This window comes from Eubalaena glacialis, chromosome 5 (assembly GCF_028564815.1).
Source record: "Eubalaena glacialis isolate mEubGla1 chromosome 5, mEubGla1.1.hap2.+ XY, whole genome shotgun sequence".
NCBI lineage: Eukaryota > Metazoa > Chordata > Mammalia > Artiodactyla > Balaenidae > Eubalaena > Eubalaena glacialis.
In genome coordinates, this window is record NC_083720.1 from 146912486 (window position 1) to 146939580 (window position 27095).

Here is a 27095-nt window from a genome sequence, read left to right on the forward strand (position 1 = left end):
AGGGGCTTTCTGTAAATAAGATTGCCTTGTCTGATGGTTCAGATATGCATGTGTATGTGTGCATGTGTGTGTGTGTGTGTATATATATATATATATATATATATGTATATATATATATATATATGGCTTCAATAAAATGATTAAAGAACAGAAAATTCCAGGAAGCCCTGGTTTCAGAACAGTTGTCCGGGGACCGGGATGTCAAAACAAGCTAATAATTTATCTTTAAAATCTCTGCTTTTCTCTACCTCCAGTGATATCACCATAGTTTAAAACAGGTCATCTCCCACCTTGGAGCTCCTCTGATTTAGTCTCCTAACCAGTCTCCCAATAACCTGTTCTACCTAATCACCTACACATTAACCAAAGCAGTTTAAAGTCTAAACCAGATCCTTTTTCTCCTTTGCTTAAAATGCCTCAGTAGAGTCTCCTTATATTTAAAATGTAAAGCAAATTCCAAGTCTTGGCTACATCCTCTGGCCTCTGTCTACCTCATCTCCTTCTGTCATGCTGCCCTCTCCCTCCCTCTAAACTAGACCCACACTGGCCTTTCTGTTCTTCCAAAATGTCAAGCTGTCCCACCTCAGGACATTTGCTCTGCTGTCCCCTCTGCCCAGAACAATCATCACTTTCCAGGTTCCGTGGCTGACTGATCTTCTCACTCTTTGTTTAAACGTTATAAAGTTCTTATAGAACAACCCTCTCTAGCTAACCTCGACTTCCTCTGTATCCACATCTGTTTATTTCCTTCCTTGACATGATTTGTTATTATGTTATCTGCTTGTTTACCTCTGTCTTCTCCCTCTTCCTCCTCTTTAGACTGGCAGCTTTATGAAGGCATCTATCATGTCTATTTGTGTCAAGATTTATCTCCAGTGCCTGGCACACAAAAGGTCCTCCCTAAACACACAGAAATACTTGTGGAATAAATGAATCAACATTCTCAAGGGGAGTCCCCTGGCTGTCCACTGATTAGGACTCCGTGCTTCCACTGCAGGGGGCAGGGGTTCCATCCCTGGTGGGGGAACTAAGAGCTCGCATGCCACGCGGTGCAGCCCAACCCCCCCAAAATAAATAAATAAATAAATAAAAAGTGCAAAAATCCCCACACATTCTCAAGGGATCACGAGATGCCTGTTCAGTCACGAAGAACGGTGTACTGTGAGTTTTTCAAAGAATAGCAATGAAACCACATGCCTTTCATTACCTCCGCCCAGGCAAAGTGTTGGCATTCCGTTCTGGCTTTCCTAGTTGTCACTACCGCTCCACTGCCCCAAGCGACACACCTCCTCTCCTCAACCCTCTGGCGAGGTACCAAATTTCTCGACCTCACCCACCGCCGAGGCGCTCCCTCATTGGCCAGAGCGCCACGGCCTTCGGAAGGGCCGACATCCCCGCGAGCCACCACTGGCCCAAGTCGACGTCGCTCTGCGGAGCGCTGCTGAAAGTCAGCCAAGTACAACTGCCCTTGCGGGGAGGCTCGCTCCCGTCAGAACCTGTGATTGGCTGCGACCGAGAGCCCGGGAGGCGAGCGCGCCTCGTTGCTGAGCGCGGATTGGTCGGAGCTGCCATCAGTCAGCGGGAACAGACTTCTCCCCTCTCCATCTGGCAGCTGCCCGAGAAAAATTCTCGAGAATTTCCAGCAGATGAGCCAGTGGCTGTGCTAAGTGCTTGCTCCAGAGAGAGACTGGAAACATCGGAGAAGGCAGCCTTATTTACAGAAAACCCCTCTCCCGCCCTCCGTTAGCTAATTAAAATTTTTCCAGGGACGTTGCCATCACGAGGTAAGAGCCTGGAGAGTGTACTTCATTTATTTAACCGTTTATGATACTTACGGACGGGGGCACAGCCCACTGCTCCCGGTCCGCGGAATGGAGGGTAAACGGAGGAGGGTTCCCCAGGGAGGGGAGGGGAGGGGAAATATCTGTTTAGCTCCCCAGACCCTTCAGTCCGAGCACGGCGGTCAGTGCCTGGGTTCTCTGTGCGCAGCTTGCTTTCTTTTCGAGGTCTGGAGCAGCATGTCCGGGCGGGGCCCACCTTGGCTGAGCCACCGGCTGCCGGCATTTCCTGCGGAGCCTGCGCGCTCGGCCTGAACTTGACTGCGAGCTGGAGGCTCCTGCCGAGCGAGGGTGGTGGGCCGGGCTGGAAGGAGGGAGGGGACCATGGAAGGGTCGATGGACGGGAAGCAGGGGCCGCCCGCCCTCGCTTGCCTTTAGCGAGGCCCCGAGTCGCCTAGCCCCAACCCCCGGACGCGAGGATGCTGCGGGGGTCAGCGCCTTGTCGCCGCTGCAGCTGCGGCCGGGCCGAGGGAGACGTGGCGGTGGCCGGAATCTGTCCGCGGAGACTGTGGTTAGGAGGCGGGGACCTGGCGGCGGAAGGTGCGCGAGGGAACCCAGCCGGCCGCAGTGCCGCGCGCCGCGCCGGCGGGAGGCTGCGCTCGCTGCGGTGTATCGCCCTGGGTCGCTCAGCTGTCCCGGCCAGCGAGCCAAGCCCAGGATCCCGAACTGTCCAAGGGTGAGCTTTTCAGGGGATCGGAGGAGAGAAGGATGCAGAGCCCTGGCTGGGGTCGATCTGAGGACGTGGGTCTTGCTTTGCCAAGAGCGCACTATAATCTCAAGGCCTTGAGGCTGCTGACGTCTTCTTTCGCAGCCGCTGTCTGTAGCTTAGAGATTTCCCAGGAGATGACAAAGGCGAGACTCCGGGTGGCAACAGCCAGGGAATTTGGAGTCTCTAAAGCTCCACCGGCCTTTCAGAGCTTCAGACTGGGAGCCTCTCCGGTCCTTGCACACTCCGCCAGTACGGAGGAAAGAAGGAGGTGGTCGGCGCTTTCAGAACTGGGCAGCTAAGGTGACAGATTATGATGGTCTTGAAAGACAGCGATAGTGTCGTAGTCTAGGGGGGAAAAAGTCTCAGTTATAATTTTTCAGGATTTTTTGCTTGCAACCTTAGTCGGTTTCTGTTGTTCACCAACACAGGCACCTACTTCCCTTGACTGGAATCTTAGAGAAGAGGGAGAGGGGGAGAGGTGCTGGTGATAGAACGTAAAGGAAAATTCTTCTTTATTTTTAAAATTTACTGAAAATTTAATGTGTAGATTTCACCGTTGTATTAGGTGCTCTAGAGGAAATGAAAAAGGATAAAATACACACCTTGTACTCAGTTGTTCTGGAAAATTCTTCTTAAATGAACGTTTGGAATATGGTCTGTATCCACATTAACTAAAATGTTTTACAAGATATTTATGGAATTAGAATGATGAATACTGTTCATTGCTCCCATGTTCTTTTCTCTGTTCACACATCTAAATACATATGTTCACATCAAACCTAAGAGGAGTCATTGGAGGTTTCTGTTGTTTTTGTTTCCTCCCTCATGTAGCCTAGTAGATTTTCTTTCCTTCCTCCTAGCAGGGTACTGGTAAAGAGGATATTGGAGTCCAAATTTCCTGAAATACATTCTGGAGGTTTCCATAATATTTGAATTGATTGGGATGAATTTTTTTTTTTTCTAGAGTGGTTAAAGAATTATTTTAAGAATATTAAAATTACCTGTGTTTCCATTGTGTAAGTTACTGATATAAAGATACCTGAGTGCCACTTTATAATAGGCAAATGTGAATACTTCGTTAAATATTTTTGCTAGAGGGATAAATCTAAGCAAGTTTCAGTAGTACTGATCCTTAGAACTCCTGAGTAATTTTGGCATGTGCTTAACATGACAGCAATAAACTGCACTTTTTACCTGCTTTCAACAGTCAGGAGCAGTTTAACTCAAATCCCAAGTGCACGCTGCTGCCAGAGGCTGTGAGCGCCTCCCTTTTCCAAAAGTACATTTGGACAGCTCCAAGGTGTTTAAATCATTGCGGGATTATAAAATTGGAATAAGATGAAAATGTAAAATAGGCATAGCGATCTTGTAGCTGTATATGTGGCTTTTCTTCATCACTCCCCGCCCCTTTTATTTTTAAACAAAGTGTGTACTTCAAAAGTTTACTACAAACCAAATGCCTTTTTTTTTTTTCCCTTTCTGATGCTTTTCACCTGAGATTTCCTACTCTCAGGATGTGGCTTTTCACCAGCGCTCTACTGTGGAATCTCTATGCCTACTCTTGTGGACTCACAACTTATTTCATTTAACCCTCTTTGCTGAGAATCCCCCCTGCTAGTCAGCGTTGTTCAATCAGGGGTCAACTTTGTTCAATTGTCAGAGTTCTGTGTCAGGACTTTAAAGTATCAGATTAACCAAAGCACTGAGGAGGAGGAAGATGGAGGCCTGGTCACACAAATGAATGTTAAAATGATGAAAATGGAAAGTATTTTCAGCGTTTATTTACTGTCAGTATGTAGAATATATGCAGGCTCACACTCACACGTTTTAAAAAATTCATGTGATTAAAGTAAATCATGAGCCATACATTTTGTTTTGATTGGGGTGTAAAAAAGAATTTGGAAAACAGTTTGGCCTAGGTGGAAGACTGTTCATTTTTTCCCCTTATGTTATATGACTATTAGTATAGCTAGGCTGCTTATATAAATAACCTGCTATGTAGCTAGGATTCCAGTCAAGTTATTTGTCTTTATTTTCTTGCTTAGCCTAGTTTTTAAATTTTATTTTTGCTAGTAGAATATAATGTGCAGCATAATGTGTTCTTGGGCTCTTGGTTCATTTAACTTTTCCTCTGACATTTTTGTGTCTTCAAATGTCTTTCAAGCAGAATTACTTCTGCCCTTTGACTCTTCTGGATTACTTTGACTTTCAAAGACTGAATGTAAATGTTCAAATGAAAATAAGCTAGCCTTGATTTCCAATTGAGAGATTGACATAAAGGGTTCCTGAATAACTATTTTTGGTTTGCAGAATGATAAACCCATGCCCATTTTTAATTGCTGAACTGACATATAATAAAAATATTTCTTAGGTGTTTGTCAGTTTGTTCTCTACCCTTTTTGTTATAAAGAACACTTTTTTTTTTAAGGCTTTTGTTTTTTCCCCACAGTATATATTCTACTTGCTAGTCAGCGCCTCGTCATTTCCAGGGCATGGGGGGGGTGGTGGGCTATGACGGCTGATTTGTAGTTTGAAGCTCTGAAGGAAACTTCTTGATGTGCAGCTTTAATTCAAAGTTGTTCTTTAGCTTGGGAACACAGGTCCTCTTTGAGTTGTTCCCTCAGATTAGTAATGATTTAGTTATATTGCGTAAGGCGAAGGAGACTGAACCACTTCTTTAGACACTCGCCTGCTTGCATAAGTGACGCCGACCTTGTTTTGTAAACTGGCAATATATCTGGGTTACATTTCATCTACCCCAATAGCCAATAGTATGCCTTAAAGTAAATATTTTCCTGTGACTATTCTGCTTACTATCTGAGATGATTGTATAAATAAGGAATGAGGAAGGAGGCCAGGTTGAAGACTGATTTTACTTTATGCAGGCTTCAAGAAACTGCTCAGCCTCTATGTTTTCATTCTTAAATAATGTTTCCAGTGGATATATGTTCCCTGATATGAGTGCAGCTCTGTTCATTTTATTTATTTTACTTTTGGAAGAGAGAGAGAGAGAGAGAGAGAGAAAAGACAAGAGTATCCTAGAAGAGCTGCAGAAAACTTAATATTTACTAGTTTGGAATTCTAGAACTCTTGCTTAAAGTAGGTGTGTCACTACAACGTGGCACAAGGCTGAGTATGGTGTACATGCTTTGGACTGAAGCCAAAAGAATAGTACTTTGCTAATTTCTGGTGCACTCTTCAAATGTGAATGTTTTCTAAGAAACATATTTAAAGTTTTATTTTTTCTGTAACATAAAGCTGCTTTGTGAATTATCTCCATCAAGAATTAGTACTTAGTTCTCTTACTTGCTAGATTGTATTATACTTTGAAAGTTCTCCACAAGTTTGCCTTTATTTGACACAGTTTTTGGTTTTGAATAACATATAACCTTCAAACAGAAGCAAAGGAGTAAACACCTCTTTTTTTGGTAATGGGATGTGGTTTCCCTTTGATAACCGGAGGTGCTACGTCTCCCCCGACCCCAGTACTGTCATAAAAGAAGTGAGTTTCAGGCTTTTGTACATGCTATTAGCTAAAAGGCCAAGAGGGAACGGCCTCCTAAGTCTTTTGCGACCCATTAATAGTTTGGGAGGCCGTCTTCCTTCTGAATTCTGAGAAGGCAGGGCTCAGATGTCTTGCATTGCTTAGGTATCCAAGGGCGTGCTTTGGAACCTCATTCGTTCCTTCTGCTGCTTTACTTACTGAAAGGAGTAATGGTCCTTCCTACACACAGCTAGACGGATGTCCAAAAACTTATTTGAAAATGATTGTTTCAAATCTGTAATGCATTTTCTTGTAGATGGATTCAAACTGGGCTTTTTGTGTGTGTTCATGTGTGCCTTTTGGGGAGATACATTTTTTTCAAATTCATTTTTTTATTGTGAAACAATTCTAACGTGCAGTTGAGAATAATATAACACCTGTATACCCTCCGCCGGCATTATCAAATCGTCACATTGTGCTGTTTTTTACAGTTGGTTTTTAATTCATAAAGTAACGGAACGAAACACTATGGAGACAAATTTCTGCTTAGAACCTTATTTGTATGGCAGACTGCCAGAAACACGGCCCTTCCTGCAGGGGTGTAGGAATTCCTGCTGCCAACGCCCAGGGGAGGCTTTCTTTCGGACGAGCTGCAGCTGTTAATGTAAATGCATAGATCAGTGGCTCATAAATCAGGGCTGCTTGTCGCACGCGCAGTTCCCCCCAGTTCCTGAGATCACACACATGAGAGCTGGCTTATCCTTTTGCCTCTGGCACGTGTTTGCACGAGCCAACTTACATTAACCAGAATAATAAAGTTTAGTAAGTTGAGAAATCTTAAACTGAACTGAGATCCTAGATGGTATCTTTGCTAAAACTTGGGCACTCTGTTGAGTACAGAACTATCATAAATATTCTATTAACCAGTTTTTTTAAAATTTCTAACTCTCGTAAGAGACATTGTTATTGTTAATATTTTTCCCCACCTTTTCTTCAGAGCAATGGAGTTGATGAAGGGAAGACTATTTAGTTACACCTGTTTTCTATATTCTCGCTACTCAAAGTGTGGGCCTGCCGGACCAGCAACTTGTCTGCGGGACCAGGGAGCTGGTTTGAAATACGGCATCTCAGCCCTCACCTGACAGACTGAATCAGAATTTACATTTTAGCCAAGATCCCCAAGTGATTGTAGGTTGAAGTTGGAGAAGCACTTGTTCTATGTGAGCTGTGCACATTGTCAAATTCTTATAGAATTTAAACCCTGTGAATGGGGTAGGTAAGTCAATTCATTTTTGATCCACTATTCTTAGAAGTAGGCTGTTAAGTGCCACCTTCTTTACAGACTTCATTCTTGGTACTATCTAATGATGTATCAGTTATATTTGAAATTACTGATGGAGTCTCTCTCTCTCTCTCTCTGTTTCTTTCCACTCAGTTGCATCGTTTTTCTGGAAGGCAGCCCACTGCTGTTCCATTGACCTTTCCCTCATTCCTGAGTGCTCTGGAGTTATGTCAACAGCTGCCTTACTTACTTTGGTTAGAAGCGGTGGGAACCAGGTGCGCAGGAGAGCGCTGCTCAGCGCCCGCCTGCTGCAGGACGACAGGTGGGTGACGCCCACGTGCCACAGCTCCACCTCGGAGACCAGGTGCTCTCGGTTTGACCCTGATGGTAGCGGACGGCCAGCCACGTGGGATAAGTTTGGCATCTGGGACAACCGCATCGATGAGCCGATTCTGCTGCCGCCCAGCATTAAGTACGGCAAGCCGATTCCCAAAGTCAGCCTGGCGAACGTGGGCTGCGCCTCGCAGATTGGCAAACGAAAAGAGAACGAAGACCGGTTTGGCTTTGCTCAGCTGACAGATGAAGTCCTGTACTTTGCAGTGTATGATGGCCATGGCGGACCTGCGGCGGCCGATTTCTGTCACACCCACATGGAGAAATGCATCCTGTACGTACAAATGATACAGTGACGTTCACTCTTTGCCGTGTGCCTTCTGCTTCCTGTTTAAACGTTCACCTTTTGGCTGAGACATTCACTGTTTTTTGTTTGTTTGTTTTATGTATGTACGTAGGTATGTATGGCTGCGTTGGGTCTTCGTTGCTGTGCGCAGGCTTTCTCTAGTTGCGGCGAGCGGGGGTTACTCTTCGTTGCGGTGCGCGGGCTTCTCACTGTGGTGGCTTCTCTTGTTGCGGAGCACGGGCTCCAGGCGCACGGGCTTCAGTAGTTGTGGCGCACGGGCTCAGTAGTTGTGGCGCACGGGCTCTAGAGCGCAGGCTCAGTAGTTGTAGCGCACGGCCTTAGTTGCTCCGCGGCATGTGGGATCTTCCCGGGCCGGGGCTTGAACCCCTGTCCCCTGCGTTGGCAGGCAGATTCTTAACCACTGTGCCACCAGAAAAGTCCCAACATTCACTGTTAGGGTAGTTATTTGAGTGCTTTCACACTATTGTTTTATGCACAAGCAGTTGCTCAAGCATGCCAGTTATCACAGATGATTATTACCACTTCAGAAATATGTATGTTTTAACAACTCCCTTGGTGAGAGCACCGACCAGAATCTGCAGCACTGGACTTGTGATCATTTCAAGTGAATTAACATAACAAAGTACATGATCTCATGTCCTCTGAGAATCTATGAGTAGCATTTACTCCTATCAGTGCAGGGCACATAGTGCTTCAATAAGTGGTAATTATTCTTTCAAGTGGTGTGAGTAGCTTGGAATACTTGTTGAAAATAGCTTTAGATGATTGGCATTAGAATGGGGAAAATGCTTTGAATGAGGGTGCTTTGGAGCTCTTTAAAAAGTTTATTCACCGCAATTATTATTAATGTATTTTTGAGGGTCACACTGCTGCTAGAATTAAAAGAGGGGGAGAACACGTGACAGTTATGACCGTGTGACTCTTCTTCCCAAGCATAGTTATTCATACCGTTCATCAGTTGATTTATATATATTTTGCCTTATTCCACAAAGGAACTCAGTGGCTTAAATTTAATATAAAGGAACTCTTGACTTCTCAGGGTTGTAATAGTGAGGATTAATTTTTTAAGGATGGAGACTTGGGCTTTTATTTTATTGTTTTTAAAGGCTTATCTCTGTGCCTGATTCTTTCTCAATTTGATTCGTTAATATGTGGATCTTAAGCCTCTGAAAGGCAAGCCACGGAGGTCCATTGTATGGAATGACTCTGCTAGCTGGAGGGACCAAGAGGAAGACTAGAAACCTATTGTCAAATGATTGTTTGGGGCTCTTTTTTCCTCTCCACGAAGGGATTTGCTTCCTAAGGAGGAGAACTTGGAAACTGTGTTGACCTTGGCTTTTCTAGAAATAGATAAAGCCTTTGCAAGGCACGCCCACCTGTCTGCTGATGGTAAGTAAAGCAATCTCTTTCCTTACTGTCCTGGGGCATTTCATGGAAAAAGGAAACACTTTAAGCCCTTTAGAGGTGGGAATTTTAATGTAAGTTTATTTGTAAGGATGCTTATGTTGAAAATGATTTTTTAAATGAAGAATCACTTTAAATGTTATTTGGAATCCAAACTAAATCCACTTTTAAATGAAATATATTGGAGATTGTTTTAGAAACTGGAGGTCCAAAATGGTTCTGATATAGAATTTCAATTTTAAAAAGATTAAAAAACATTTTTTTAATCTGTTTGATTGCTTGTTTTATGGGCAAGAGGTCCGTACTATGAGAGGGTTTAGTTTTTAAAGGAATCTGATGAGCAAGTACTGAAATTCACTATAGGGTAATCTCATCTAGCCAGAGAGTAAATGTCCACACCAGAAGAAAATTGCTAATTGGTCCTCAATAGAAAAGGACAATGGCTAATATTCACTACTCTGTAAAATTAGAAGGAAGATATTTTTTTCTTCCATTTCTTAAAAAAAGCTTGATCTTGCAGCTTTCCTGTGGTAACTAGTTGACATTTTTTTTATTTGTGAAACACAAGGCCATGTCAGCTGAATTTTAGAATTTGTGTACTGTATGACCTTACATTTTGAAAGTAAAATGTTTCTGATTTTGACTAAATTTATCAAAACCATTTCAGGAAAATGTAGCTGGTGTTTTTTGGTTAGCTGGCCCCCCAATTTATTGCTCAGAAAGTTAATCTTGAAAACTTCTGCAGCAACCATTTAAATGTATGCATATAGACCTCATAACCGATTTGAAAATGAATCATGCAGTAACATTAATCTGTGTTTTGTTCATCCTTTTGTTTAAAGGAGGTCAAAGTGTACCACAGCTATGTTATTTTTATAATTTTCAGTTGGAGTGCATAGGGCTGGAAATTCTCGCCATTTCACAGATAAGGAAGTGAAACTCAGAGAGAGGTAAAAGGTCAATTGCAGAGTTAGGGCTGAGATATTCCTGCCACCCACCGTGGCCTCTCTCATGGGCGTATTTAATGATGAGTATTAGAGAGGATGACTCTAGGAGGGCTCTATTTGCCATTTGAAGAAGTTCTTCCTCCTCTTTTTCGAGAACCTTATCACCATCATACTTCTCCAAAAAGCATTAGAGTCCACTCTCTTTGTTCAGTTCAGGGATTTTTTTTCTCGTTTGTAGATTATTCAGGCCCATTTTCTCTGCTTCGTTCCTTTGGACTTTTTTTCCGCCTTCCAGCTGGCCCCTCACCTTGTGAAAATAAGGGTTGAGAGATGGTAGATTTTAGCATAAGATTCTGTACTTGTGCCTCGTGGGTAAAACGTACAAAAGTGAAGAGATTCTGTACTGGTTCCCCGTGGGTAAAACATACGAAAGTGAAGAAGACATCAAAACACTTTCTTATAGTTGTATTTTTATAACGCTGAATATTGGTATGCTCTTATCTCTTCCATAAGCAGGTCGGCTGTGTATCACACCACGAAGTTTATCGGCCGTAGTCCGTAGTGCAGGTGGTGTGCCCCAGCTGTTGTGTAAATAGGTAGAGCTCACTGGGCAAGGTTTTCAGAAAGGAATGTTCAAGTTTACCATGGGAATGTGGCCAACAGTCAAAAACCATTAACCCTTCACGGGTGCAGTCAGCCCTTTTGTAAAGGATCTACTTGACGAAGATGCTTAAAACAGTGATAGATTTGGTATAAAATGTGAGAGTACTCCTTTCATTTATTAAATAATAAATTACAGTTAAAGGGAATTTCGAACTTAGGGAGAGAATTGACTTAACTTGCCTACCTTAAAAGAACCTTTCTAAAGATACCTTTCTCACATCGATTCAGTTGTGCAAAGAAATTAATCATAAAAATGTACTTCATTTCTAATGATGAAATGAAAATGTATTTATTTAATTTAGTTCCTCTGTCACATACTTTGAGTTAATGATCTCAGACCTTTCATAAGATATTCTAAAATTTATTTTTCATTTAATGGCCATTTGCTTGCAAGTATAATGGAGCATGACAGAATGATGCCTAGTGTACTACTAAAAGAAAAAGAAAGGGTTTGTTATGACATTGTTGTTCTTAAGTCTTATTTTGGATGTATTCTTATAGATCAATTAGTCTGTGTGTTTTTTTTTTAAGTAAGTATTTTGAGAACAACTTTAAATTTATTCTTAATCAGTTGCCAAGGCTTTCAAAGGTGGCAAAAATTGCCTTTTGATATTTGGGGGCTATTTTATCAAATATATTAAAGCCACTAAAGATGGGATGCTGTACGTTGTTTAACCTTTCAATATGTGGATTTAAAAAAAAAAAGACGTGTACCACTTCAGATTTCAAAGTTATTATTTAAATTAAAAAACATTTTTTAGTTTTTAGTAAGAACTGAAGCAGTATCAGTATTATAAGAGCGAATAATATTCTTTTTGGCATAGCTGTGAGTAGGACCGATGCTAGTTAAATAAAATTGTGAAGTAAGTGCAGTTTGCCCTCTCCAATTTCTTTCACCTTTTCTTTTAGCATCAGCTCCATTTTCCCTCCTTGAACCCTTTCTGTGATCAGCTTGAGGGTAGGGGCCATGGGTTATTCATTTTTGAATCTCTAGGGTTCAGCACCCTGTAGAGAGTCTGGAAGGTACTCAATAATTATTTGGACTAAACTGATCTCCACTGCCTACTCTTTCTTACCTAAGTTATTATAACTTATTCCTTGATTATCCTATAGCTGATTTAACCGAATTACTAATATAATGTATATATTTTAATGAGGTATCACTTCTAGGGGGGATTTGAGTTTTGAGTAAGGAAAGCTGAAAAGAGATTGGTTAAACCATAGGAATGAATCACTAATGCTGGAATTTCAGGTAGGGAAGAGTGCCCCACGTCATACTATTAGCTTTCTCAAAAGAAAGTGAAAATAATGAAGTGAAAATAAAACACTCTCTTCTTTTTAAGACTTTCATCCAATATCTGCATAAAATACTTCAAATTATCTCGTTAGCATTTAAAATATTTACTATTTCAGTTTAAAATGGGGGTAGTTTGAGGACAATAAAATCAGAATGCCACTTATCAAGAAACAGCCCTTAAGAAATTGCTGGCTATTTTTATTGATTTGTTGTAGATGCATTTTCAATTTACCCTTATTTACAAATAGCTAATTTCATTATCATCTTTGAATATTTTGTATTCATTTTATTCCAGTCATGTGTATTTTTACAATTAATGAAACCAGCCAGTAAGTTCAAATGATGTCCCATTAGTCTATTGTTTAATGAACATATTGTCACTTAAACCAGATGGTAGAAAACTTAGATGATATCCTATATATCCGATAAACTCTTCGAAGTGTTTCTAGATTGCTTAAGATTTGAAAGCAACAAAGCTCCCCAAGAGACAAATGGATCAAAAAGAGAAGACTTGCTCTGACGTTCAGAGTGGGAGACGTTGGTGGCAGCATTGTGAGTCTCATTGGAAACTTCCATGCTCTTCATGTTACTTGATCTCTTTATGGAAGAATTAAACTAAAAAATAACCAGTGTGAGAAATGCAATGTTTTTGATTTCCCTTCTTATGTTGGAGGCAGCCAAAAGCAAAAAAATAGGGACAGCATTGAAGAGATATTCTTATTGTGCTGTTACTGCTTCAACTTGTTACTGATTTAGTGTTTATGATTCATACATGTCTAGAATGCCCATTTTTGATAAACATTGAAACTGTATTGGTTTATACATATTATTTTTTACACAGTTGAATAATTACTAGGGGGGGTTATACTTTGAAAAGTACAGCTTTACTCTTTATGTTGCCATTCAAAATCTTGATCATTTTTCTTTTGATATATTGACCTGCAACACTGGAGGAAAGAGAGAGCTGCAGAAACTCCCATTTTATGAATTACATAAAATTGTAAACATTCATTAGAGCTCAAGAGCCTTGCTAGCCTTTATTTAAACAATTAATTTAAATTAATCATCTACTCAAAAAATGCCTCCTAGATACTAAAATCCCTGCATTTAGCACCATTAACAAATAAGTCACTCCTTGTATCTGGTATAGGAGGTGCTTTGATTCCTTCTTGATTTATATTTAAATCCCAGTAATTTGGTGGTATACTGTAGTTTACATCCTCTCTGGTATGCTTGTCAGATATGAACTATTCAGTGCTCTACCCATGAATTCCCATGAATTTTCCCTTTTGTAACTGGGACAGTTCTGATATTGATACCAAACAAATTTACAGTGCATTTTTTTCAACTCAGTAAAGGTACTGATTTACTCTTCAAGACTGACTGACTGACTGTGTGTGTGTGCATGAGTATGTAGATGTGTGTCTGTGTCACCACAATATGTGTCTTGGTACACATACATTTGTATATAGGTTTTCCTACCTTGGGAAGCCACAAAACTAAGAAGTGTTGCTCTGTGATGAAAAACAGACTCAACTACAAAATACCATCAACTTGGGCAAACTGAGTTTTGGAATCATTGATTTGGCATCTCCTGGAATATTATATAATTTGCTAGTGAAAGTTTCACCAAAATAAAACCCTTCCCCTTATTTTGCAGCTCTTTCTCTACCCTCCCCTGTGTTGCAGGTTTGTAATGTTTGAGCACAATTCCTGGGTGAATTTCCTATTTGCCTCTGTGCGTGTTATTTGTGGCAGAGAACTGTGCCTGGTCAGCAGCTCTAGATCTGGAGCCCGTGGACACTATATGCTGGGCTTCAGTGGAAAGAGAGATCTGCTTAATTTTGTCCCAGGTGAAGGAGTCCAGCGGTTCCTAGCCTGGACTACTGGAAGGTTCCCACATCCTGTTTGTCCCATTAGTTGAGATGACTTGCAGTAGAAAATGTCCAGTGAGTGTTAAGAACTTATTGAAAGATGTCTTAGTTTTATAGTTTTGTTGTTAGGGAAAAAAGTGAGAATTTTTACTTCCATGTTAAATGTTAAATGAAAATAAATGCTGATTTAATATTTATATTCTTAGATGCTTAGCAAACCAGAATCAACAGTTTTGAAAACTTTCCCATACATCCTGGGATTTTGGAACTGTGAAGTTGGGTTGGTTAAAAACTCAAGCTCTTTTAAGTTCCCAAATGGCAGAGCCATGAATTATAATCCTAAGCAGCTAAACGTGCAGTTTTCATTTATGAAGTTTTAACTCTTGATGTAGCCAGTTAAAAACCACTTTTAAGAAAGAGCTGCTCCTGGGACTTCCCTGGTGGTTAGGACGCCGAGCTTGCACCACAGGGAGCACCAGTTCGATCCCTGGTCAGGGAACTAAGATCCCGCATGCTGCTGTGTAGCGCGGCCAAAAAAAAAAAGAGCTGCTCCTGACGGTTTAAACAAAGGAGAATACTAAACTCCCTGGACGGGTAGCATCTGAGTAAACGCCTGTGTCTTCTCGCCTGGCTCTTCTAATCATTTGAAAAGATTACAGAGGTGAAACTGTAAAGCTTCCCTTGTATAATGTTCTAGGACACTCACAAGTTGACATTTGTAATATAAACATCACTGATACACTAAAACGTCTGTGTTGTACAACAACGACATGTAATGTATTGTAGTTTTGCCAAGATGATACTACTTTGGCACTGCAGTTCCAAAATCAAAAGAGATAAATGGGAAGATAGTGCAACCTACAAATGCTCGTCCTCCATAAAGTAAATTCGGCACGGATATAGAAGATTAAGCAGGGTTTATTCATGTTTGTTTCCATTTTCCTCTTCTGATTAAAGCAGGCATTTTAATATACTGATTGGAAAATACATGCATATATATCTTTCCAAAATGCATCACTGCTGTTTTTAAAATTGTCTTTAAAAACAAAATGGGAAAGACTGAGCCTCAGTCAGTCAACAGCACTTCATTTTTCCTAAATCTGCCTTTGAAGTCAAAATCATCTTTAGATGATCACCTGAATATTTTACTTAGATGCTTTAAAGAATTAACCATGTTACTGAAGATAATACCTGCTTTAAATGCTATCTTTTTTGATTTTTTCAATTTGCTTTCCTTTTTAGCCCATAATTTCACAGTATTCTCACTTTGACAAGGCTCAATGCACCCTCAAAAATTTTAACAAGTGGTAAAGAACTTAGGGCAGACACTGTTAGAATACACCAAAGAAGGATGCAAAAATGCACTTTGGATTGGATGGAGGAAATAGCGGTGACCTCCAGCCAAGCAACATGTAATTTTGTTATTGGTCAGAGGAAATTAATATTCTTGGAGTGCTCTGGGCCCAGGGCTTGACCACAGGACTGGCACTTGGCAGTACTGTCCTGCATTTGGGGACAGACTGATTGTTTTAGATCCCGCTGGAACTACAAGTGTGAACTATACCAAGTTTATGGGAAACTAGAATGAATTTCGTTCCCTGCCCTCCAGATTTACTCCTAATATAATGATGGCTGTACCTTTGTTTCATGTCTGGGGAGGACAAAGAAGAAAAGAATGTGAACCTTTGACCATTTTAGGATTTTTTTTTTTTTTGGTGAACATTTGTAAAATTAAAACAGGTGTAGAAGGAAAGAATATAAAATATAGTACTTGAAGAGCCCATGGTGCACTTGGCATATCTTGCTTAGCCTGTTAACTAATAATAATTTCACACGATAGGGGTACGAAATGGAAGAAAAAAGCTGAGTGCATAGATTTTAGAAAAGCTGGCTTGCCTGAATGGGCTCTGTAGACCTAAATCATCCTGCCATATTAGCCAATCTAATTAAAATGTAATACTCTTAATACCAACACCTGATGTACACACAAAGGTGTAATAATGATCCATTCAAGTGAACCCTACTGTATATAAATAGAAGCCATTTGGAGACAGTGATGCATTTTTTACCAAATTAGGTTAGCAACTTTTTCTGTTTGCATGGAGCCTTGTTACTGAATTAAATACCTCTTTCTCTGCATGCTCTTACTTACATAGTTCATTTGCATTTTATTTGCGTAGCTGTAGTTAAATTAGAATGATACATTTCAGCATTAGTTTAACATGCCTGTGTTTTATCTTGTAATAAAAATTCCATACCCAATCATTTGACTGTCACTGACTTGTACTCTTTTTCATCATGTTTGCAGCGACCCTTCTGACCTCTGGGACTACTGCAACAGTAGCCCTTTTGCGAGATGGTATTGAACTGGTTGTAGCCAGTGTTGGGGATAGCCGAGCTATTTTGTGCAGAAAAGGAAAACCCATGAAGCTGACAATCGACCATACTCCAGAAAGAAAAGATGAAAAAGAAAGGTACCACCTCCAATGATCAATCTTTCTATAAGGATGGTATTTATATAGTTCAAGATAGAAATAAAACCTTGCATTTTAAACTGATTTTATGCTTAAGTTTAACGGAGCCTTGGTTTTCTGGGTATCACAACATAGTCTTTTAACTTTTTTTTGACCAGGATTAAGAAATGTGGCGGTTTTGTAGCTTGGAATAGTTTGGGACAGCCTCACGTGAACGGCAGACTCGCGATGACCAGGAGTCTTGGAGATCTGGATCTTAAAACCAGTGGTGTGATAGCAGAACCGGAAACAAAGAGGATTAAGGTAAGAAAGGACGTACAAACCCTTGATACACAGGCGAGGAATGAATGCAGGATTGTCTCCAGCCGCAGGCTTTCTTGGAAGCCTTAATTGAAGCCAGAGTGACTTTTATTCTTAGTTTTTGAAAAAATATCTATCTATTTATTTATTTATTTATTGTTTTGGGGCTGCGTCAGGTCTTACTTGTGGCGCTTGGGATCTTTTCGTTGTGGCACGCAGGCTGTTCCTCGCGGTGCGTGGGCTCCTCTCTTGTTGTGGCGCTCGGGCTCCAGAGAGCATGGTCTCAGTAGTTGCGGCGCACGGGCTTAGTTGCCCCGCACCATTGCGGGATCTCAGTTCCCCGACCAGGGATTGAACCCGCATCCCCTGCATTGGAAGGCGGATTCTTAACCACTGGACCGCCAGGGAAGTCCCCAGAATGGCTTTTAAAAAGAAGTTATTAATGGAAGGATAGATAAACTTTTCAGGTAAAATAAGATAGTACTTTCCTGGCCTAATGTATGATGAAGTGTTGGCTTTGTTTCACCCTGCTGTGGAATGTGCCTGGAAGCAACTGTACTGCCCTTCCTCACCTGCACCTCATCATCCAGCATAACCCTCCCTTGGAAGCTGAGCCTGACTTCCTTTTTCCACCAAGCTAAATAATTGTCCCACCTCTCTTTCTGTGACATCTTCTGCTTGCTACTAATCATTGCCCCCATTACGCTACACTTCCCCCAGCATACACCCCGTGGTGAGCTGCCACTTCACTGTGCAACCCCCCGCCTGCTCTAGTACCTGGCCCATTATAGTGTAGGCTCCCAATAATGGCAGCAAATGATTGTTAATTTATTGAACAATTTTATGTCTTATAGATATCCCACTTATATTCATTTCGTCTAACAAATACTTACATAGCAGTTTACTATGTGCCAGGCTCTGTTCAAAATAGCTACTCCTACCCCATTTTACAGAGAAAACAAATCTGGAGCATATACACTTCAACCTACCTATGTTTGCCCAGTTGAAAAAGGTGGGTTTCACACCCAGGAAGCCTGGCTCCAGAGACAGTGCTCTCAGCCGTTACATCAAGCTGCCTGTCAGCATTTAGCTATCTGGCTTCTTCCTCCATGGTGTTACTAAGTAAATGTTAGGTTTGTCCTCCCTGACTGATGCTAAATGTTGCTATTTTTGCCCTAAATGCAGGACTTCCATTTTCACTCTGTTTGCCTACAAGCTCTGAAACACGGATGACCACTCAGAAAACAGATAAAATTGTTGAATTATGAAGATTATTCTAAGGCTGAGTCTAGTTTATAATCCTATGCATTTGGTTCTGATTGCAGCTACATCATGCTGATGACAGCTTCCTGGTCCTCACTACAGATGGAATTAACTTCATGGTAAACAGTCAAGAGATTTGTGACTTCGTCAATCAATGCCATGATCCCAATGAAGCAGCCCATGCAGTTACTGAACAGGTGACACAGCAGAGCTTACGCTAGAGAAGTCCCAGGGCAGGGAGGAGAGGACAAAGCCAGGTGCAGGTTTCGGTGCAGCCTGGAGGGGTTTCTTTGAAATCTTGTGTTTTAGCTTTAGTATTACATTGAATTTTACACTTGACTCCATAATATTTCCAATTAAAAATTTTTTTACAATTCTTCCAAGTAGTTAAGTAAAATTAATATGCCAAGGAAATGAGCTACATTTATTTTTTGGCTTTGTACACATTTTGAAATGATAGTAACAGCATTGGTAAATTATAACATTAGCAAATACTAATGTCACTGTGTGTCAGGCACTCTTCTATTCATATGTATTTAACTCATGTAATCATCATGATAACCCTCTGAGGCTGGAGCTAGAATTATCCCTTCTTCACAGAGGAAGAGAGCAGAGGCACAGAGGCCGAGACATTAAGTAACTTACTCAAGATGGCAAGATTGTCACGTTGCAGAACTGGTCTTCAAACCCAGACAGCCAAGCTCCTGAATCCAACCAGTGGACCATTTTAAACTAGACTGCTCCACATGAATATCCAATATAGAAACACTATAGCATAGTCAATTTCTGGTTTTGAAAAATGGGTGTGTAAAAACAAACAAATACAAAAAGGTGTATGGATGAGTGGTATGTCGGTGTGCCAGTCAGAGCCAAAATTTGGAAGCTGGATAATATCCAGTAAAAAAAAATGTAAAATTTCCATGTGTTAATACTCTGGATAGATAGCTCTTTTTTTTTTTTTTTACTTTATTTATTTTATTTATATATTTTTGGCTGCATTGGGTCTTCATTGGTGCATGCAGGCTTTCTCCAGTTGCAGCGAGCAGGGGCTACTCTTTGCTGTGGTGCACGGGCTTCTCATTGCGGTGGCTTCTCTTTGTTGCAGAGCATGGGCTCTAGGCGCGCGGGCTTCAGTAGTTGTGGCTCTTAGGATCAGTAGTTGTGGCTCACGGGATCAGTAGTTGTGGCTTGCGGGCTCTAGAGAGCAGGCTCAGTAGTTGTGGCTCGCGGGCTCTAGAGCGCAGGCTCAGTAGTTGTGGGATGCAGGCTCAGTAGTTATGGCTCGCGGGCTCTAGCGCGCAGGCTCAGTAGTTGTGGCATGCAGGCTCAGTAGTTGTGGCTCGCGGGCTCTAGAGCGCAGGCTCAATAGTTGTGGCACATGGGCTTAGTTGCGCCACGGCATGTGGGATCTTCCTGGACCAGGGCTCGAACCCACGTTCCCTGCATTGGCAGGCAGATTCTCAACCACTGCGCCACCAGGGAAGCCCCTATATCACATATTTTTTATCAATCTGTTTCTTCAGAGTTTTGACCTCAGGCTCTGAGGTATTTTCTTTTTTTTTTAATAAATAAATTTATTTATTTATTTTTGGCTGCGTTGCGTCTTCGTTGCTGTGCGTGGGCTTTCTCTAGTTGTGGCGAGCAGGGACTACTCTTCGTTGCGGTGCGCGGGCTTCTCATTGCGGTGGTTTCTCTTGTTGAGGAGCACGGGCTCTAGGAGCATGGGCTCTAGGTACACGGGCTTCAGTAGTTGTGGCATGCGGGCTCAGTAGTTGTGGCTCGCGGGCTCTAGAGCGCAGGCTCAATAGTTGTGGCACATGGGCTTAGTTGCTCCGCAGCATGTGGGATCTTCCCAGACCAGGGATCGAACCCAGGAAGTCCCAGGCTCTGAGGTCTTTTGAAGTACATTTGCTGTAATCCCAAGCACTTATTAATGCTGACTATATAATTTGCTATTTGCATTAGTTCCTAAAATTGATTTATAATTCCACTGTAGGAAGTGTAGTTTATGCCAGTTTTCTATTTTGTGTAGACTGTAATAAACTTTCTTACAGTTTTATATCTTTATACACATCCATTTCCTTAGGTTATTATTTCTTTAAGCTAAATTCCTAGGAGCAGAATTGCTAGGTAAGAGCTAACACTGAATCCTAACCCTGCATTAGTCCCTATGCTAAATGCTTTACATGTGTTTTCTTCTTCAGGAACTACGTATCTTGTACCTTAGTCCACTGGTGTATTTATTGCCAAAACTGCTACAGTGGCATATAGTTAATATAGTTGTTTGGGACATCAGTTATCCTATATGCAATTGATACAAACCACTGTGAAATAATTGCGTTAGTCACTATGTTTTAAACCAGTTTGGCCTTCCAGAGAAAGGCTGATTTCTTTTTGTACAGACTCTGATTTCCATTGTTCATCTCTTCCTTCCTGCCATAACTTGCAGGCAATACAGTATGGTACTGAAGATAACACTACTGCAGTAGTAGTGCCTTTTGGTGCTTGGGGAAAATACAAGACCTCTGAAATCAACTTCTCATTCAGCAGAAGCTTTGCCTCCAGTGGACGATGGGCCTGATCACTTGCTGGGACTTGGAGTTTCTGTGCAGTTTTTCACTGATTGTGTCAAGAAACTGATAAGATTTTAAAAAGTCGACTGTACCAAGGTGACCCTAGGACTCACTAGATCAGTACACAAATCACTATAAACTTAGTAACCATCTACATAGTAGTTTTTCATAAATACCTGTCATATTTATGTTCAACTAACTGTACATACTCAGTATAAATACGTGTAATTCAGCTATTGTGAATGAGTCTCTGAGTGAGCAAATGAAAAATGATTTTGATACACTTGCTGAGTGTTAAATTTCTATATGAAGTTCTTTTGATCATTTCTGATCTTTATTCATTTGACCAGGTTCTTGCCTTCAAGTTCTTCAAAACTAGTCAGTATTTTGACAGCTACTCAATGGTTATCCTCAAGTGTTTATTTTTAATAACTGTACCAAGCAGTAAGTATGAAAACGGAGTTCTCTGTTACTGTATTTTGCACTCTGGATCACCTACTGGTGAAGGTAACAATGCAAAAGAAATTAATTCAGCTAACATGACACTGCTAAGCTGTATACATATGTACAACAGTGCACTTACGTATTTCAACTGTGTCACCAGGTCTCTCCTGCCCCCAGTCAATTCATTCCTGTTTTTCTGTAGGTAAGAATGCTATATAGCTACGACTATTCCTTCATATCAGAAAAGAATGTCCAGGCTAAGAGTTCTTTGGTCAAAGCTATACAGAATTACATACTGACAGTATCAAGTATTTTGTATAATGTTTCCATTTGTTATCTCGAATTCTATGTTTTGTGTTTTGTATACAGTATGTTTATATCACTTTTTGTATAGAGTAAGCAAGTCCGATAATTTGTCAGTAAAAATAATCCCACATTGACTGATAACTGCTACAGACATAGCTTGAGGTTTATGTCTCCTTTTTCTAAGACTCCTAAGAAAGAATAAATCTTAAAAAAAAAAGCCTTATCTATTCCAGCTTGCTATGTAATTTAGGAGTATAAAACTATATTTCCTTATATCTGTGTGTAAGTTTGCTGTTAAAATGTGAATCTCTAAATGTGTGTATGGAATTACATCTGCAGTTTATTTCTGCAGACAGTGTAAATTTGTTGTATGTGTAGGTGTATGTACATATGTATATTTTAGACTAATGGAAAATGAAAGGGAACAATCCTGCATAGCTCCTTTACCAGTTAGCTTTCAATTATTGATATGTTTATCTCTAAGAACTCTTGACAAACTGAGGGAAGTTTCAGCGTGGAGAACCAATGGTTACTGGGAGATAAGGAAATAGATTAAAAATGGCTGTAGGAGATATTTTGTGGTAGGTAACTTATGTGGAAAAACCTAGGAACAGAACAGCATTTGAAGCTACATTGCTATATTGTAATTTGCATATAAAATAATAGGATGTGAGAAAAATACTTAAGTGTTAAGAATGACGTGGAGTTCTGTGGAAACAAAAGAAAAACCAAAACGATAAAGTTGATGTACCTTCAACTCTTAGTTTTCAGGTTGACTTTTAAGTTTTACTCAAGGCTTATTAGAAGGAAGAGGGCACCACATCAATATTCACATCTCACCTGTTTGGGAATGGAAGAAAATAAATCTTGAGTTTTCCTGCCTGTATTAATCAGGAATTATCCTTTGGAAAAAAGTGGTATGGAAGTATTTCAAGGTTTTTTTTTTTTTTTTTTCAAGGAAGTTTGGTAAAAGAAAGAAAAACATTACAAGAAAAGATATGGTCTCCTATTCATTGCCTGGGAAGTGAGGAACCAAAGGTAGGCTAAGAAACCTGGAAAACTTTCTCCCTCTTTCTGAGTAGGGTCTTGGGACATAAACATGGAAGCTACATTTAGGAGTATGGAGAGTTTCCAAACTAACAAGCAAAAAGAAACTCTAAAGCACAAGATGACCTTCTAAAAATGTAGGTTTTATTTTTGTTTTGAATTCTTCACATTGCTATTCCTCTCTTTTACTTTAAAAAACAAGCGTGGGAGTGATGTTGTTGACTTCAGAGGTTTAAGAGTCACTGATGCATTGGGTGGATTGCCATCTGTGACAAAGAAGAATTTGTAGGACATGTAGGCCTTGGTCTGGAGTGGATTTTGCTCTGCTCAACCTGAAAGTTTTTAAAACCCGAAACTAGTCAGCTTTGACTAAAGCATAAAAACACACTAGTGTCTGTTTTTCAAGCCACAATGTTGAAGTATAACTTATAGATTATTATAATCCATAAAAGATAAGCATACACGTATTAGGCTTCTAAGTCTATTACTGGGAATTATGCAAATAGTAGTGGAACAAAAGGACTGTTCTAAATCGTTTTTTAGTTATAACTGTGAATTTGCCATGTGGCTATTACCATGTGGGTATAGGTATGGTGTAAATTATATTAATGTAATTAAACTTAAATCAATTGTATTTATGTGTGCCTTTCATTTATATGTAGTATATAAATCATCTTTCTAAAATGTGTTGCCTAACTTTGCCATCATTGATTTGGCAAAATAGTCTTAAAATCATTGTGATTTTTCACAAGTATAAATTCTTAAATACCTTATATAGTCAAGTGTAAATGCAGTCCTGCTTTCCATCAACTGTTTGTTACAGACCCTTGTGTTAAGTGCGTCAAAGTTTTATGCACTTTTTCTGAAAAAATAAAGTTTTGGCAGGATCAGTTTTGAATTTCTGTACTGTATGATGGGAATTACTTACTTTGAAGAATTGTTAGCATGTAATTTAAATAGAAATTATTTTTTCTAAGTGGAATTTAATTTTTTTTTAAACAAATCTTGGCAGAGAATGAGTAGGCCTATACTAACTCTTCAGTATCAGACAGGACATTTAGTTTTCTTTCTAAGAATGGACAAGGATTTAATTTCACAGTAATATTATAATAAGAAAATGCTTCAAGGTGCAGTGGGGGAAGGGATGGTTAAAGTTTAGCATTGAACCCTTAAACACAAACGTGTATTTGTATTTTCCTTTAGCACTTCAGCTCACATACCCGCGTCTGTGCAAAGTGACATAAAATTCTGGTTGGGTTACGTTTTATTGCATTTATTATATTCACTTATCTGGATGACTTCAGCAGAAATAAAAAGTCATGTCTTTAGAAGCCAAACTGTGATGACCTGCCTGTTGCTTTTGGCATCTGGAATGAGACCGCTTGACTCTCTGGCAGCTCCCCTTGGTTGTTAGATGGTTGAAATGGTCCACGGATGGTCATACTGCGCACTCTAGGCTGTGAAGTCATGGCGTTGTTCCATCTCCAAGAATGACTCTTCTTCCACTGGATTTCTGTACAGAATTTAGCAGTTTGCTGTCTCCCAAATTAGTTTCTGCTAAAGTGCTCTTGTGTACATTTGTTTTATAATTTACCAAAGTACTAATTGGGTGTATAGCACTTCTGGAGTGGGCTGATGTAATTGCTGCTTTGACCATTGTTTTAAAAGTATGTATTAGAGTAACTGTAAGCATACTAAAATCATATTTCAGTGTTCAAAGCAACATTTAAATAAAGTACATGCATTAAACACTTTAAAATCAAACTGTGTTTATTTGGCATCCAGACTTTCCAATATTTATTATGTGACCCTGTGAACACTGATGTAAAGGAGTCGATGAATGTTTGGAAATTTTTTAGCAGCCAAATCCTGGCTGTTTGCAAAATTAACGTGAAGAATCTTTGAAAACATTATATACACACTTATCTATTCAAATCTTTTCGATTTGATTGAAAACAAGATTTATCTCTCATTTCCCTCTTCCAAAATATTTGTTGGTACATAAGAAGAAAATGGTTGCGATTTCTACAATATATTGCCTGTGGTATATTTTACTGCAGCATTTCCATGTATTAAAAATTAGAAACAAGTGTTCAGTGGGAACTCAGCAATATGCATTTAATGTAAGCAATTTTTAATGTCCTGCCAACGATTGAATAAAACGTCATAGTTGCAATTTCTTTCGGCACAAGGATCTCTTCTAGAGTATCCCCTGAAGGTAACTTGGTGAACTCCATGGTGGCAGAGATCTTGTTTCGTTTTGTTCAGACTCCTGACCTAGCACTTTTTTATACGTTCATCAGTGAGGATAAAATGTTTGCTAAATCAGTGAGTCAATGCATTGAATTACATTTTTATTAATTTTATGTTAGTGGGGAAATGGGCATTAGATATTTTAAATAATAAGCCAAACATAGTATTTAATCGTGAAGGAATATTTAACCTCTTTTGGTATTTCCTTAAGACAATGATCAGTTATGCCTTGTAAAGTATAAGTTAGTATAAATATGGTTCAGAATCTTGTTCTGAACAAAACCTAAAGAGCAGTGCTGCATGGATGACTATAATTTTGTTTCTTTAAAAGGTGGAGAAAGGGATATGAATATTAAGGGTCTTTTATGTGCTATGCTGTTTTGCATATATTATCTCATTTAATCTTAACAACCATACAGGGAAGTCTTTCTAATTATCACTTTTTATAGATGAAGAAATAAAGCCTTTAAATAGCTAATAATAGCAAGGTCCAATCCAGACCCCTTTGACTTCAAAGTCTGTTTCTTCTCTTACCATACCTCCTTTATACACTAGCAAAAGCAAAACCAATTCACTGCTATCAAACAGCTATTAACATCCATCTGCAGAAGGCTCTCTGGTGGACGTGAAAAAGAGTCACATGGACACGATCCAGAAACTAACTCAGTGGATGAATGAACGTAATAGAGGCAGTAACTGAGCATTTGTCACCTCAAACTAGGGTAGAGAACTAAATGACGTCCCAGCAAAGAGCATAACTGGGGAGCAAGTGAAGAATGAACAGAATAATGCTTTAAACAGTACAGGGTTTAGATGGTCACTTATGGAAGTCCAATAAATCAGTTTACCAACGGTAAGCATTTTTTGAGAACCTACTGCATATGTCTAAATGACACTAGGGTGGGTTTAGCAGGGCTTGGGGCTAGTGGTTGATAATATCCCTAGAACTTTGCCAGGAGACCGACAAGTGAGGAAAGTGAGTTATACCAGAAGGATATCAGTGTTCACCTGGACAGGTGAAGCCAAGATGTTTGGAGCCAAGAGAGATCTAACCAGTGAAGTTACTGAGCCTCTGTTCACATGTCAAGGGTAGGTTCTTTCAAGGGCCAGGAGACTTAACGTCATGTCTTAAGAGGCAGGCGGCCAAAGGCAGGACCGGTTACATATTTCGTGCCAAATGACAATGCCAGGTCCTTATTCAAGACAGCAACTGCAGAGCACTAAACCAAGTAGGGGGCCCCTCTAACAGCTGGATCCTGTGCAGCTGTACAGGTCGTGCACCCATAACCAGAAGGAAAATACTCTGTAAGAGCAAATGCAGCAAAAGAAGGGAGCACATTCATTGCACACCCAAGGCCTTTCACCAGTGCGCGGACACTTACCGAACAAGATGCCCTGTGGTGCTTGGCCCCAGGCGGCGACGAGGGCTGCTGCCCGGGATCCCTGGTTTCTGCCCAGCGAACTAGGTGAAGCCCGAGCAGCTTGGCGCCCTGACTCCACAGGCAGAGATGAGAAACCGCGGTGGGCGGCGCTCTCCTCGCTCTCGGGAGCGGGAGGGGGGACTGCGCCGAATCCCTGCATCCCCCGCCCGGCATCCTCGCCCCGCGCCCCTGCCTCCCCGCGCCCCGGCTCCACTGGTCTGGCGGCTGCGCCTCGGGAGGGCCTGGCGGAGACCCGGACCTGCGGCGCCTGAAAGCGGGTCCGAACAGCTAGCTGCCCTTCCCGTCCCGCTTTGTCGCTCACTTCTTCCTCCCGTTCCTTCCGTCGTCCCTTGCTTTCCCCCCCGCGGCGGCTGCGCCGGCCTGACAGCGAATCTGCCGCGAACACCGAAGCTGCGCGAACCGCCCGCCGCGCCGCCCGCCGGCCCCGCCTCCTCCCGGCTCTTCCTTCCTCCGTGCGCCCCCGGCGGGGCTGGCGGAACTGGACGCGGCCCCCGAACGTTCACCGGCGATGGGAGGCCGGCCGTTCGGGAAGAGGACGTGACTGTCGGCGGCGAGGAGGCGCTCTTCTGCCCGGGGAAGCGCCTGGAGCGGAGAGCAGGTGAGAGCTGTCCCCTGGCGGTGTCCCCGCAGCCAGGGGGCTGCTGCAGTTCCTCAGTCCGGGAGGTAGGTTCTGGGCAGCACAACATCAGCGTTTCCTAGGTTCTAACTCCGCTTTGCAGGTAAAACTGAAGAGATCGAGGGATTGGTCTGAGGCTCCGTTGGCGTTTCTGTCCAGCCCAAACCCTCATTCCCAGG

General features: G+C 41.1%; 2 protein-coding genes across 6 annotated transcripts in view; both read left to right on the top strand.

The window, feature by feature from the left end:
• Positions 1–1621: 1621 nt before the first annotated feature.
• On the top strand, positions 1622–24345 carry PPM1K (protein phosphatase, Mg2+/Mn2+ dependent 1K). Of its 5 annotated transcripts, none has more exons than XR_009701150.1 (8): positions 1622–1784; positions 7467–7980; positions 9302–9402; positions 16507–16672; positions 16831–16975; positions 18298–18432; positions 22517–22742; positions 23809–24345. XR_009701150.1 is itself a non-coding variant. In XM_061192630.1 (7 exons), exons 2-7 carry the CDS (start codon positions 7541–7543, stop codon positions 22526–22528), a joined length of 999 nt encoding a protein of 332 aa, XP_061048613.1. In that variant the 5' UTR covers positions 1622–1784; positions 7467–7540; the 3' UTR covers positions 22529–24345. The 5 variants fall into 5 exon arrangements, 3 of the variants coding, with proteins under 3 accessions (XP_061048613.1, XP_061048611.1, XP_061048612.1); XR_009701149.1 differs by having other exon boundaries at positions 22517–22596; XM_061192630.1 differs by having other exon boundaries at positions 22517–24345.
• Positions 24346–26518: 2173 nt separating this feature from the next.
• Positions 26519–27095, top strand: part of ABCG2 (ATP binding cassette subfamily G member 2 (JR blood group)) — a 154413-nt gene continuing 153836 nt past the window's right edge. The window contains exon 1 of the mRNA XM_061192631.1: positions 26519–26898. The gene's annotated coding sequence lies outside the window, so the exon portion shown is untranslated. The remainder of the gene's footprint in view (positions 26899–27095) is intronic.

Coding starts and splice junctions, on each gene's coding strand:
- PPM1K (XM_061192628.1), top strand. CDS start 7,541: ATGTCAACAGCTGCCTTACTTACTTTGGTTAGAAGCGGTGGGAACCAG. Junction 7,981..9,301: donor CACATGGAGAAATGCATCCT/GTACGTACAAAT, acceptor CTCTCCACGAAG/GGATTTGCTTCCTAAGGAGG. Junction 16,673..16,830: donor AGAAAAGATGAAAAAGAAAG/GTACCACCTCCA, acceptor TTTTTTGACCAG/GATTAAGAAATGTGGCGGTT.